Consider the following 15340-nt stretch of genomic DNA (forward strand, 5'->3'; position numbering starts at 1 on the left):
TTCATTATTGCCATGTACCTGGACCCTCTCTTCCCTAACGCTACCAGAGATTTTTTTGGCGGGTGGGGGTGGGGAGGAGGGACCTATTGTCTAGAAAATCTTTCTCCACTCTTGATGAACGCGACTGATTAGTTAGGATCAGCCCAGCGCCCGCCTTTAGAAGGAAAAGTAATGTTGCAAAAAAAACCCCAACAAAAAACCCAAACAAAAGAAAAGAAAAGGGGCTAAAAATAGGAGGAGGCTGCTGCATATTTCTCCTTATTATTCTCCCAACGTTGGCTTGAAATCAGGGGAGAGGATGCATGTAAGATGTAGCTGTTTGCGGCTGTATTTTTGGTAACAGGGATGATTGCTGCTGCTGCGGCTGCTGCTTCCCAGCGGCTCCGGCGCAGCGGCAGCTCGAGCGAGGGGAGGAAGAATGAGACACCCCGGCGGCGGCGGCGGCGGCAGCTTCCCCTTTCCCCAGCCCTGACTCCACGGGCGCATGCTCACTTGTGCCCGCAGCCCTGGACCATATTTGTCGGGACTACTCGAAAGCCGGAGAAAAAGAGAGAGAAATTTGGGGGGGTAAGGCGCGGCGGGCTCTGCCCTCCCCTGGGGAGCCGCAGGGCGACGGGGCCGGGGCGGGCTGGGACCCCCCGGCCCCCAGCGGGGCGCAGATGAAAGTTAAGAGAGAGCGAGCGCGCGAGGGGGGAAAGGGAGACGCGCCTCCTGTCCCCGCCGAGCCGGGGGGCGCCTCTCCCCCGCCACAGCCGGCCGCGAGGAGGCGGCTCGAGGCGGGGGGAAAGTCGGCTCCCAAGTGGGTGCGGAGCGCGGGGGGCCCCTCGCCCCGCTCCCAAGTGCGGGAGTGGGAAAGAGGAACAAAAGAAAAGAGGTGCCTGGCGCTGCTGCCTGGCTCCCACCCTCCCCGGGCGCGGGGATGCGGGGGCATTTCTGCTCCCTTATTTTCCCCGTGTGCTGGGGCCGGGGGTGGGGACGCAACGTGCAGGCTTGCCCCGCCGAGCACCGCTTGGCTGCGGCGGGTGACACTTGCGGCACCCGGGGGAGCGGGCGGGGGTGCGCGTTTGGGGAGGGGGCGGCGCCCCCCGCACCCCCCAGCCAGCTCTTTGTTCCCCGGGCGGGCGAGCAGCGGGGTTGGGGGCAGGGGTGTGAAGAGCCCCCCCGCCACCCCGGCCGCGGAGGGAGGCGGCGGGTGCCGGGATAGCCCGGCTGCGTGTGCGGGGCGCGCGTCCCCTCGGGCGGGGAGGCCTGGGCCGGCGGCCGGGCCGGGGAGGCGGGGGGAGGGCGAGAGTTTTGCCGGCGGGGCGAGCCGGCGGGGAGGGCTATTTAAAATAGTCGCGGCTCCCCCATTTCCGCCATTTTGGGGAAACTTTGCACACACGCACGCACACACATACACACACACATACACACGCGCGCGCACACGCGCGGCCCGGGTTTGCTGCTTGCTTTTCCTCTGCCGGCTGTGCGGGCGCTGGGCTTGTGTGTGTGCGCGGATGTGTGTGTGTGCGCGTGTGCGGCGGCGGGCACCCAAATGCGCGCTCGGGGGCCGCGCCCGCCCGTTGCGTGCGTGTCGCTCCCGGCCCCGCTGAGGTCGGGCCGGGGCGCGGGGACCCCGCGGGGCGGAGGTTATTGCTATTTATTCTTTTGCAGGGAGGGAGGGAGGGGAGAGGCATCACTTTTTCCCCCCTTTTTCTTTCTTTCTTTCTTTTTTCCCCCCAACAAGTTGCGTCGCTCCGGCTTTGCCCTGCAGGGGAACAACCCCCCCCCCGGCCCTCCCCGGTCGCGGCGCTTCCTGCAGCCGGTGCAGCGCAGGGCGGGATCCGTCCCCAGCCGCCCGCGCGCGCGCGCGCACACGCGCACAGATCTACACACACACACACACACACGCGCGCGCGCGCGCACGGACACGCATATGCACACGCACACACACAAACGCACACACAAACGCGCGCGCCGACATGCACACGCGCGCACACGCATGCACACCTATACACACATACGCATGTCCATATACACACATGGACGCACATGTCCATACACCTATGGACGCGCGCACACTTGTTGTGGGGGGCGCCGATGCGGGGCAGGGGCGGGGGGGCGCGGGCTGCACGCGGCAGCGTGAGAGAAAAGTTGCGGCGCGGCAGCTCCCGGCCCGGGCGCGGCGCGGCTCGGCTCGGCTCGGCTCCCCCCGCAGCCCCGTGCAGGAGGGGGGGTGTTGCTCTTGCAGCCGGGGCCGCGGTAAACAACAAGCGGAGCCCGCGCCTCCTTGTGCAACTTCCTCCGCAGCGCGGCCGCGCCGGGCCGGGCCGGGCCCGGAGCTCCCCGGAGCGCTTCCCGCTGGGGGCCTGCAGTGCGAGCGGCTTTTGTCTCCCGCGGGTCGGCCGGGTCCGCACCGCCGCTCCGGAAAGTTTCAAGTGCAGCAGCAGCAAAAAAAAAAAAAATTGCAAAGCCCGGGCGCCAAAGCCGGCCGCGGGGGGACCCCTGGCGGCGGCGCGGAGCCGCCCGGGTGGGTCCCCAGACCCCCGCCGAGCCGGGAGTCCCTGGAGGAGCCGGGCCCTGCCCCGCGGGTCGCCCTGCAAGCAGCGCGTTTCCCGACGCGAGGGGTGTCGGCGCTTCCTGCAAATCAGGGCCCTGAAGGTACCTGGCAGCCAGGAAGGCCCCGGTTCTTTCATCCCTGCAGAGGCTCGGCTGTTTGGGTGGTGACTCGGGCCCGTTAGCAGCAGGTCGGACTAGGAAGTGAGTTTGATTCCTCCATTTGTCTCGTGCAGTGCAATCCAGGTTTTGCCTTTCCCTCCTGTTGGCCAGTGGTGGCACCCCGGCTGCTTCGAGGTTTGTTCAGTCCTTGGTTCAGCAGGGTTTATAAGGCAGCAGCCAGTGTTTTAAGTGGGCAAGATTTTGATTCACCTTTTGTTACAAACCTTGATTTTACCCCCCTCTTCCCCCCCTCCCAAATCTAATCTGGAAAAGCAGAAAAAGCTTTTCTAAAGCAACTTTGAATGCAGTTGAGGAGACCGATTCCTTGACACAGGAAAATGATCTGATTCCCAGAAGCTTGGCTGACTAGGTTAATATTAACTTCCACGCAAGAGAAAGGAGAGATGGAAGTCAGTAAGTCATCTCGTTCAAACCCTGACAGCTCGGGGTTATTGGCATTCTTGGCAGTGTATCTTCAACTGCGTTCGTACAGTCTGTTTTTTTTTTAATGACTGGAGCAAGTGACTTGTTGATAGAGCTGTCATATCTTTGGGATTCCTGTTCTACTTGTTATGAATTTTGGCTTAAACTTAATTTGCTTGCTTGTGGCATGTCATGCCCATTAAGTCAAGGAACCTATCCAGAAGTGTGTTTTTAGAGGTCTCAAGACCTTTTCTCTGTATAAAAAGTGACTGCATGCTGAACATCTACTTTCCTCTGACTTGCTGAGTTTAATTGAACATCACCTGTTGTGTGTGCAGAGAGCAGGAGGTTTGCTGGTTGAGAAGATGACTTTCCTTTGTGGGTTAATCCATTTGCCCGTCTCTTTTACCATTCCTAATTAAGACAGAGGAGTGGTGTGCGGAGGGAAGATGGGCTCTGAGGATCAATGACTATACAATACAGTGATTTTGAAGACAGAGGGAGTGATTGAACCTGTGCAGTAACTGGCTGAACACTTCAAAAGTGGCGGCTGCTGAAAACTGTGGCAGAAGGAAAAGTTTATAAATTCAGTAATCAAGTGACTGTTAAGATCGGAAAGCTTGGGATTCATAATTAACTACTCAGTGGTAGATATGAAATGGTCACAGTGGGCAAAAGAGGAAAAGGAAGGAGTGATTAATCTTTTAGGGGGAATGGCCAGATAATTGTTTAGTGGAATTATCTGTGGGATTTTCATATGTCCTAAACGTGAAGTTTTCATATAAGTAAGATAAAGTACAGTATCAGAACTTAAAAAACCACACTCCAGAGAGTTCAGTTTCATAGTTTTTAGGGGCTGGAAGGGACCTTACGGATCATTGGGTCCAGCCCCCCTGCACTTGGGCAGGAAAGGCAGCTAGGACTGGATGTTCCCAGCAAGATGGGCATCAAGATTGCTAGGGTGGGTGACTGTATCACCTTCGGGGGGGAACAAATAGAAGTAGGCAGAAGTTTACTATAAAACTTGGCCATTTGGTGCAAAGAATTAAGAAAAACTAATGAACAGGATTTAAAGCTATTTTACTTGGAGCTATGATTTGATCAGATTAAATTTCCACTCAGGCAGGGCTTTGTAGGCAATAACAACACATGCCAGGTCAAGTAGTGCAAATGAAATATTTTGTGGTTGGGGCACAAGGTCTCAGTAAATAAAATAAGGGCCATCAGTGATAGACTTACATCGGTAGCATAACTTTGTACTGGGTAAGCCTTGTTACTATGGTGCTGTACTTATACTTTAAAAAAGTGTGGGAGACTAACGTAGGCTGCATGACCAACTGCATGTTCTAGACTGCATTCACATACACTAGCTATGTGCCTGTGTAGCTACCCTGCGTGGGGTCCTCTGTGCTTTACCAGCTCTACAAACACATGTAAATAACTGATTTCTAACATTCTCATTAGAAGATTTTCTAGCAGCATTGTAGCAGGTCAAGTGTAGGTATACTAGCAAAAGCATCATACCCCTTTACTGGGCCTGGTGCGGATGTACCTCGACCAGAAAAAATTGGCTTTATTTTTTCTGACAGCCAGAGACCATTTGTGGGGAAACAGTTTAAGAGAATATGCTGAGAAATAGGTACATACATATGGAGGTGTCCCTAGAGAATAGAGCAAAGAGGAAAGAAGAAATATCTAAAATAAAATGAACAGAAAAAGAGCGGAAGAAGTAGTATTTAAAAGCGCATCAACCTGAAATGTAGTCAGTTTAACGAGTTAACATTTTCCAAATTTTTCTTTTCCCTTTAGTCCCTTTTCTTGTGTTGATGGTTTAACCTTCATAAATTCCTTTTTTTTAAATGACTAATCTCCTTTGTTACTCTACTAAAAAGCTTCATAAAAAGGGAAAAATAACGAAACTAAATGATTACAAAGTACTGTCAAATATGCAAACTGCAAGAAAGAAGTATTTTTATTCTCTTCTGAATGCAGTAATCTACCATGGTGTTTGTAGCAATTTTAATTTAACAAGAGGTCTGATATTTCCTCCCTCCCGAGTTGATGGTGTTCCTTTAAGTCACAAAACAAAATGAAAGCAAATTCTTGAAGTGGGAAATATGAAATACATTCCAGTCTCCATCCCACAGAAAACAGGGGAGTGGTCACTTAACGGGGTGCTGGACCCTTGCTGTAGTTTTACAGTTGGTCAGCACACCGGGACAGCTGGGTCAAGTTCTGCTGTGCATCGACTGTCCATGGAAAGGCAATGATACAATTCAGTATCGGGAGGAGGACTCCAATGGAGAGAGGTCCCTCTTATGCCATTGCATGTGGCTTTGAGGACCTACCTCCTAGTGCAGATTTGTTAACTTTCGTCAGGATGGTGAATTATCTCCTGTCACTCTGACTTTGGTAACAGCAAGCTTTGACAACTGTCACTGTTGTTTCAATGATGCCTGTCCCTTGAAATAAATGACATCCTTTGTCTATAGTCAACATTGCTGAGTATCCATGATGCCTTGGGTCCACTTGCTGGTTTAAAATCACATATACAACTTCCTTGTAAATTGCATGGGTAATAGCTTAAATTATCAAAACTCAAGTAGATGCCAGGTACAATTTTTAAATGTGGACTTTGAAGCACTCGCTGGCATTCACCATTTATTATTGCCTTCTGACCCATTTAGAACATAACCCTATGATGCTTGTAGGTTTAATTGACACATTCCTTCCTATTTCTTTGCTTGAAATATTTAAATAGAGAATTTCCCAACTAGTGAAGTTCTAATTTTTAATTCTATCATTCCTGTTAAGCAACTGTTCTGTGAGTGTGCATTTCTTATTGTCTCAGTTGGTAAAGGTGAATGTTTTTTCTAAAGAAAGCAAGCAGTCTTATTTCAGATACTTGTGTATTTTAATAATATATTAAATAGGTATAAAACAGAAAGTTTATGTAAAAAAATTTAAGATGTAAAGCACTGCTTCAAACAGATTTTGCAATTTTTAATGAATATTACGGTTTTAGATGGCAAACTGAGATAGATACAGTAATTTCTCTAAGGCTAGAAACAGATATCATTCAATGTCACATTTGTGCCTCCATAAACATTTTTATGGCAGCATAAATGGTAAGTAAATAGATGTCCCTACCCTTTGTTGCACCATATCAGAAGCAAATTAGTGGTGCAACAAACGGTAGTAATAAATTGTTCTGCTTTATTACATCCAACATCTATTAACTCTGTGGTGGGAGAGTGTGGGCAGCCTGACCTGCCTGCAGTCTCTGGCTGCCCCGGGCAGTTCCCTCAGAGCACCTGCTTGGCTTTCTTCATTTACAGAGAGGCAGACTGTGGTACCTTGGGGCACCTCTCTGTAAGTGGAGAAGTCAGCGTTCCCCACTTACGAAGGCTCACCCCACTGGGGTGGACTAGGTCAGTGGTTCTTAACCTTTTCTGTACTGGGACCCATTTGTAAACATCGATGGCCAGTTCCAGCCCAGTAAATAGTTTAAATAGAAAACAGCCCCCTGGCCCTGCCAGTGCCCCTCATTCCCAACCTGCTACCCCTTTCCTCCAACTCCCAGTGTGTGGGGCAATGGGTGGGTGTATGGGGGCCCCAAGCATCCTTTTGCAGACTGGAACTCTGCCAGCCTGTAAGGGAATAGCCATGGTTTCCCACGGTTTTCTTCTTTAAAGGAGAATCCATTTTTAAAGTTTATTGATCCATTTTTTAAGTTTGTTCGCGACCTTGTCATATAGTCTGGCAACCCACTTTTGGGTTGCGACCCATGCGTTGAAAAATGGTGGTGTAGGTAATCAGGGAAAGCCCAACTTACCCTGCTCACCCAGATGAGTCCCTGTAGATCCCAGAGGCAGTCTGGGTAAGTGGAGAAAGCCTGACTTTCCCTGCTTATCCAGATGGGCCCCTAGAGACTCTGGGATGGGTCTGGGTAAGGAGGGAAACCTAGACTTTCCCTCCTTACCCAGACCCAGGTCTGGGAACTCCAGGGACCTGTCTGAGTAAGCAGGTAAAGCTGGGCTGGCACTCTCAGGGATTTCCTGGGGTTTGCAGGATCAGGTCCCCAAAGCCCCAGGAGAATGTATTGTCCTTTGTCCTGCACAGTCAGTAGGCAAGACAAGGGGCAATTTGTTTTGCCCAGTGAAAGGAATCAGCTGTGCCATGACATGTTGCAGCACAGCTGATCCGCTTCATTTGGCAAGGTCTACTTCTAGCCTAAGACCTATGAGGACACACACTAATCAAGTAGAGGAGAGGTGGGTTCCCATTGACTTAATAGATTTAATAGATTTCAGGGTCAGAAGGGACCTATTAGATCATTGAGTCCGACCCCCTGCCCTGGGCAGGAAAGTGTGCTGGGGTCAGATGATCTGTCACTTCAATAAACTTTGGGTCAGGCTTTTAAAACTGGCATACTTAGCTCCTGATTCTGTGTCCTAACTTTTACATCATCCTGCCTTAAGTTGGATGCAGTACTGCAGCCAAAGTTTACCTAATCTTTGATTTCTTTGATAAAGTGATGGATAGGATTTGCAAAAGGAGTGTTTTATTATTCCAATAAAACAAATCAAAACTTTGAATGCGAAAATGAAAATGAGAATAGATAAAGCTCACCATAGCCTTCAATATGCTGTGTTTTAGGCACAGTATGTGATTTTATTCTTTGTTTTCCTTTTATTCGTTCCTGTCATAATTTCTGTAATTGGCCTGTTTCTTTTCCCTTACCACTTTGGGTAGAGGAAATAGTTTGCCAGTCTCAGATGTTTCATCCTCAGTGGGCATTTGTATACATTAATTTGTCTGCGCCAATGTGCTGGAGATCTAGTGCATTGGAGGAGACTCGATTAATCAAGTCTGCTCTGCTTGTGAGCTGATCCGCCCTGCGCTGTGTCTCTGCATCGTATGCATTTGTATAAATGGAGAAATGCATGTCAGTGCTGAGAAAATGGTGGTGGTGCACTTTTGAACTAAAATACCTTTAATGTGTTTTAGTTTAAAAGTGCATTGCTGCCATTTTCTCAGCGCTTCCGTTCATTTCACCATTTATACATATGCATGCACCTGCTGCGGCACAAGCATGTGTACAAATACCCCTTATGTTCAGCCTCCAGAAATTTAGGAGGCAGATATTTTGTGAAATGCAGCCATCTCTGGGAAATCTAATTTTGGTTTCTTGGTGTTCTTTCACCATGCAAAGAGGACAGCCGTGAAGTCTGAAAAGAGAACCAGTGGGTGAAAGTGCAAATTGTACCTATGTGGTTAGGTTCATTGTTTTTAAAAGAAGGAAAAACAATAATGAATGTTGGTTTTCACCCTGAACCTTATGTTTTGGTCCCTCCATTTTTTACTCTTGCCAAACAGCCAAGTCTACAAAATGTATTTGTTATTACTTGAGGCAGCAGTGGACTGATAGCAGTAATCAAATTAAAATATATGTTGCTTGTTTGAGGGGAACAAACATTACCCTATAGACTTGAATGGTCAATATTCTCTTTACTTTTGTCTCTTTAAATAGATGTCAAGGATAAGTAGATTTAGGTTTTAGGTTTCCTTCTTCCCTAACTCATTCTCTTCAAATCACACTGTTACAGAGTGTTTTCAGTGCTGAAAGTAGCACCAGCAGACTCTAAGGACACTGCTGTAACCACTATCACCCTCCTCACTTGAGGTGCTCTCTCTCTTGGGGCAGCAGGTACTGTGAGGAAACAAGCCTCTGCAATCTTTATGGTCTTTTTCCATTGTCATTTTTTCAGTGGGAGAAATTGGAACAACTTGCATTATAATAATAAACCTACAGATTGGATTACTGCAATGTGGTTTAAGCGAAGGGATATTTTATGATTACTTGGACGTTCAGCTCACAGAGAAGCTTAGCTAAGGCATTCATATAGAAGGTGAGGGCATTAGCTTTCATCTTGTTTCCAGATACAATCCAAGTTAGGCATTTATGGGTTTTGGTCATGTTTTTCTGAGAGACTTCCTGTTTCTTTATGGTTGTCATATTTTAGATCAGCTGAGTCTGTCTTGAATGATAAATCTGCATGTTGGAGATGGGATTCTTAGTGGAGCTTAGCCTTGGATTTCACTTTTTTCTTTAGGCAAACAGCTCATATTTGTTGACCTTCAGATGAGGAATGTTGACGGTGGGGGTGTCAAAGGATAGTCCCTGAAGGTCTGGGAATTTTTAGTTTATGTTGAGACAGTGTTTGTTTACTGGCACAATATAAAATAATTACATATGCACCTAGGGCATGTTTTTTTACAACTTTTTATGTGGAATAATTGAAGTTAAGAAAAGCTTTTTAAAAATGATCCATTTCAACTTGCCAGTTCAGAGTTGTTCAAAAACGATGTAAGGTTTTGTCAAAAGGTCCTCTTCGGGGCCCTTTTCTCATCTTTGAGCCCCAGCTATCACATGGGTCTGATGAACGCACAAGTTTTCTTCATGGCAGTGATTAATAGATTTCATAGATCTCATAGACACTAGGGCTGGAAGGGACCTTGGAATATCATCGGGTCAATCCCCCTGCCCCAGGGGCAGGAAGTTAGCTATGGTCAAAGGATCACAGCAAGATAATTCCTCATTGGGGTCCTGATTTTGCCCACAGTCTCTTGTTGGTGGTGTGTTTTTAGTGAGACTGCTAATAAAGCAGTGCTTCCTAAGCTTTTCCAGCCCAAAGCACACTTATGTTAATAATTTTTTTCCGCGGCACACCTGTTAAGGCATTCCCCATCTTCATACCTATTGTAGTTCATTGTCATGGCAAAATTTTGCGGCACACCTGTTCATTTCTGACGGCACACTTTTGTGCTGCGGCACATTGGTTGGGAAACACCGTAATAAAGTAAGGCAAGAGGGTAAGGGTGGCAGAATCAAATTCTAACAGCATTTCTGTTAGAAAATTGGAGGAAAACGTAGAAATGAAAAGACTACAATCACAGTTGGGGACATAGAAGTGGAGACTTTAAATGTCATAATGCCCAGTTCTAAGGGAAAGACAGATGTAAAATCTTGACCTAATTCAGTTGCTCAGACTGATTTTACAAATTAAAAAGCCCAAACTGAAATGGAATAGTTTTCCTATAGCAGAACTAGTTTTGTGTGTTGAAACATTGTTCTATCTCAATTTTTTACTTAGAAACTTTCAGCAGACCTGAATTAACTTCAGTTGTGTTCACACCTCTCTTCCATCTGCTTTCTGTTACTGGTGTAGTGAATAAATTTGCTTACACTAGCATTTATGGAAACACTAGATTTTATAGGTGAATATTTGCAGGAAGTGGGTTTTGAACCTTTAAGCCAAGGTAACTCTACAAGTAGTTTTCAAACAGTTGGGGAATGGAACCTTATGACCTAGATGCTCAAATACAAAACTGACTAATATTTTGGTGTTCAAATATTGATCATTTTAACAAACTTTGCAAACATTCTGTAGGAAGAGTTTAAGTGAAATAGTGTCAAAAGGCAGGAAGTGAATTCTAGAGACTCTCAAAATGTTTATTTACCTTCAAAATATTTTATATAAATATGACTATTAAATACACTTGAGGAAAAAATAAGTTGCTAATGGAATTGTTTGCAACTAGAGGATAAGCTAATATGTCTGCTACAAATTATTAATTTTGCTGCTGTGCAGAGCACAGAAGTATTTAAACTCACTTTGTTTTCATGTGAAACAGACATAAAACCAAGCACAGGCCCATACTGCTAATATTCTTAGGCTTGCAAGAGGAGGAAAAGTTAACAACCTTTCTTGACAAATGGCTGCTAGCATTTTTTGCAGCTGAATGTAACTGATGACCCTTTTGTGATTGTAAGGGCAGTGGATTACAATGAGGGAACAGTGACAAGTGGTGTATAACTGTTATTGCTTGTGTTACTGATTTGAGAGAAACTCCTCCAGCAGGAAAGGGCATTGAAATCCATTATTTATAAAGGTAAACAGATCTTTTGTCTTCTGGTTTCACTACAGTGAAGTAAAAAGAGATCTAGTAAAATTAAGTCCAGTAAGACAGGAATCCACTCTGTATGAGCAATGTATATAATTAAAATAAATATATTTGTATAAAATATTTTGTGAATCTTCACATCCATAAATGCTTGATTTTTTTCCCCTGAGTCATCCAGCAAAACTATGCCAATTTCAAGCAAGAGGTTTAATTTGGAGTTGGATAAGGAACCTGCCTAAACATATTACTAGATATTAAGAACAAGCTAGTTCTCTTAATCAGTTCTTAACATATTTATTAAAGTATTTTGCTTTCCCAAAAAATGATACTTTTTCCCGTGAGAGCTTATTTGCAATTCGAATTTTCTGATTACCCTCCAGTTCAGCCTCGTTAATGAATGGTGGATAGACTGCTGGTATTACTTTTAAAAGGATTCTAAAAAATTTTCACCTTGTGTTTCATGATGTTAACTCATGTTTAAAACACATTGGAAAAGCAGGGTTTGGGCACTGCGGGTGTGAGTGCAGGGCAGTTTGATATTAATTATGCAGAGTATGCTTGAAAAAATGTCCATGAGTTTGAACATCAAATTGTTGTTAGCATTTTCAGATTTGCAATTTATTTTCCAGTGCATGCATCATGAATGAATCTGCCTCAAGTGGAAGTGGCCAAGAGTTTGATGTATTTAGTGTTATGGACTGGAAGGATGGCATAGGTACTTTGCCAGGAAGTGATCTGAAGGTAAGATAAGAAATTTATATTTTGAATAAATGTAATAAAATATTATTTTGATAAGTGCAGAGGGAAAAGGGAATACATGTAACTCACTGGTCAGTATGTGTAGTGATGGTCTCTGTGCTTCATCTGTGGAAGATATGAGTCCTTACAACTGTGAATTACAAATCTGGTTCTTCAGGTTAAGGAGAAAGAACATGCTTTTAGCTACAAAAGGTCTTGATTCCATTATAACGTTTACTGACATGGCAGCTACCATGTACACATACAGAATTAGCACTAATACATTTTAAATCAAAGAAGATCAAATCAGAAGCTTAGACTGAACAGTGTGCTCAGTGATATTGTCAGTTTCCAGTCTTTTCAATGTAAATAACAAAAAGGTAATGCCTGTAACCTGTCATTTTTATGGTCATATAGCATCTTTTTTTTAATTGTTTTTCCCTGTCTCATTGTGTGAAAGACCTGCATAAAAGTTGGGTGGGTGGTCAGTAACTAGCAGTGGACGTGTCTACACATGCAGCTGACTGCGCAGTCATTTAGTACTTCCTTAAGCAAGAATACTAAATATCCCTATATCATAATAAACGAACTCTACTTTGAAAGGGAATAATACACAAATGTTACTCACATTTTTTAAATGTTCCAACGCTTAGGGCTATTTGTTTTATACACACTGGGCACGCCTACATGAGATGTTACATCACTACAGCGACATAGCATTGGTGGGCACAAGCCATGATGCCAATGCTACTGTGCAGTAGCTGCTAAGACTAGCCAAGTGGCATCATAACTGCAGTAATGCCAGTTACTGCGCAGTCATTTAGTACTTTAGTGCTTAAGCAAGTATTGAATGACTGCGCAGTAACCAGAGTAACTGCACAGTTCCGACACCGCTTGGCTATTTTTAGCAGTTGTTGTGCAGTAGCAATGAGCTACTGTGCAGTAGCTCGTTGCTACTGTACAGTGGTGTTGGCATCATGGTTCATGCCTGATGACACTACATTGCCATAGTAATGAGCTTTGGTGATATGCCCAGTGTGTATAAAATGTATAGTCCTGAAGGTTGGAACATTTAAAAAATCTGAGTAGGATTTGTGTATTATTTCCTTTCAAAGCAGAGGCCATTGTTATAGTTTATTATGATAACAGGGATATTTTCTATTTTAAATATTTTTGAAAATAAAATATTTGTTAAAGATCACCTATATATTTATGAATTTTTTTCTGTCAAAACTGTTATTTAAGCTTTTGGGACCGCTTGTAGAATGCCTTTAGTTGTGTTAACCAAAGATATGTTATCTGAGGCCATCATTTACACAGTTTTTACTGGTGAAAGTAGAGTATTTCACATACAGTATTTCCATTTTGATGGACATTGATAAGGTGTTTTATAGTTCATTTAGGGTCTCAGGAAGCCATTCATTGATGTCCATGGGTTGAAGAATTCTATATCCTTGGGTGCCTCATTAAGGTTGGGGTGTTCTGCTGTTCAAGTGAAGTGCTCTAAAAGCAGCCAGTAGGTAAATTCAGGATAAATAAGTTATAATGCAGAAGCCATTAGAGTGATGTTTTATAAGTCAGTGTTACAAACTGAGCTGATATATTCAGTCCCAGTCACCTTATCTCGAAAGATATAGAGCAGAAACAGAGAGAGAGAGAACAGCTGCTGGGCAACAATATATAGAGTCATGGAAGACTTGCATATAAAGAGAGTAGTTCAGGAAAGCACTTAAATATTTCCTTATTCAGGTAAGCATTTGCTTAAATGTGTGCTTAAGTCCAGAAATTGGTCTGAAGTATAAGCTTTTGATGACTGTTGTGTTTTCCTGAAAGTAGGAGTTGAGAGAGATAAATAATTGTCACGAGAAAGATGCATTAAAATAAATAATATAGAGAAGGTAGATCATGCTATTCTATCCACATGGTCTTGTAGTACAAGAACAAATGGATATTTAGTAAAACTGAAAGGCAGCAAATGTGACACGGTACATTTTCACACAGTGCACAGTTAGCCTATGGAACTCATTGCTTACTGAAGTCAAGAGTGGCATTGAAAGAAAGACTGTATGTATATGCCTGACAAAAACATTTAGAGTTGTTAGAGTAAAAGTTTAAAAAACAAAAAGGTTTTGAAAAGATTATAAACGCTCACTTTCAGGCTGTAATCCAGCTTCTAAATAAAGATGGTTAAGAACGTAAACTATCCCTGATAATCTTTAATGCAGGTTTGGAAAGGATCATTACAAAATGTAAATAGCCTGCCCCAATGTTTTGCACTTGTTGATGATTTGGGTAGACAGAAATAATGGTACAAAAGATGATTGTAGGCTTTAAGAAAGCTTTAGGTAAAATGTGTTTAGGATAAATGAAGATAAAACCAAATATGGGTTTAAAAACTGACAGAAAGATATTGGGCAAGCTTACCTATCCAACACTAACCAAAGATATCAGTAGTTTATAGCATTGGTTGCCAGTAATTGTTTCATGAGAGAGAAAATGAACTCTTTTGCTCAGTTGACAAAGACCAAGCTTCAGATATACAAAACCATTATAAAGCCTGTTGTTTTATAAGCCTGCGATCTGAATACGTACTGAAGGAAGAAAGACAGCTAAATACTTTTGAAAATGAAGTACAGAGACAGATTGTTGGGCTTGGAGAATGATGGGTGGAGCTGATAGAAGATCTAATAAAAAAGTATATGAAGAACCAAGTTACAGTATATGTAGTGAAATTCTGTAAACTTGACTAGTAATGGCATGAGATTAGGATGCCAGAAGACAGACCAGGTAGGCATGTCCTGGTTAGTCACTGACCTTGTGGTTAACCAAGGAAAAGATGGAGGAATAACACAGCAAGATTTAAGAGCTCTTAAGAATTACAACAGTGGAGAAAATATGCCCAGAACAGAAAGTGATAGAGCAAATGATGTAAGGAGTGAATGGCTCTGAGTTACTTTGGAAAGCAAGCTCTGCAGCCTTTACTATCAGATTAATACTGCACTAATTGAGAAACTTTTATAGTATCTATTTTCCCTTTATGTGTACCATCTTAGAAGAATATAGTTGTAGAGAAACCTTACCTTTCTAATGAACATAGAAAATCCAAATGGAAAAAAAAGATTTAAGACCTTCCATTCTTGACATGCTTCATATGACTGTTAATAAATGTGAAACTGGGAATTGAAAGGAATGTTATTTGGACACTTTTACTCAGCTTTGATCTAAGAAGAGGGTTACTTATTAGGCAGTGTTTAATTGATGTAGTCTGAACTTACTGTATTTATTTGAATCCAAGATGAGATCCCTGCCCCCTTCAACATGGGGAAATAAAAAGCCTCATCTTGCACTCAAGTACCAACCTGGGGAAGGCAGCAGCTGCAGCTCTGGCCCCAAGTCTGGGGCTTGGGCTGGAGCTGGAGCTGGAGCTGTGTTTGACCGCTGCCAGAGCTGGGTCTAGGGTTGGAGCTGTCACTGCTGCTGCTTTCTGGCTGGGGCTAGGGTGGCTCAAGGTAGT

General features: G+C 44.3%; 1 protein-coding gene across 3 annotated transcripts in view; it reads left to right on the forward strand.

The window, feature by feature from the left end:
- The first annotated feature begins 452 nt into the window (after positions 1–452).
- Positions 453–15340, forward strand: part of L3MBTL3 (L3MBTL histone methyl-lysine binding protein 3) — a 164790-nt gene continuing 149902 nt past the window's right edge. Inside the window, exons 1-2 of one of the 3 annotated variants that reach the window (XM_059712941.1) lie at positions 453–567; positions 11718–11829. In XM_059712941.1, coding sequence (XP_059568924.1) covers positions 485–567; positions 11718–11829 — 195 coding nt within the window. In that variant the 5' untranslated portion in view covers positions 453–484. Of the gene's footprint in view, positions 568–2500; positions 2740–11717; positions 11830–15340 lie in introns of those variants that run through there. The other 2 variants (XM_014611069.3, XM_014611070.3) reach the window with 2 other exon arrangements.

This window comes from Alligator mississippiensis, chromosome 1 (assembly GCF_030867095.1).
Source record: "Alligator mississippiensis isolate rAllMis1 chromosome 1, rAllMis1, whole genome shotgun sequence".
Classification (NCBI taxonomy): Eukaryota; Metazoa; Chordata; order Crocodylia; family Alligatoridae; genus Alligator; species Alligator mississippiensis.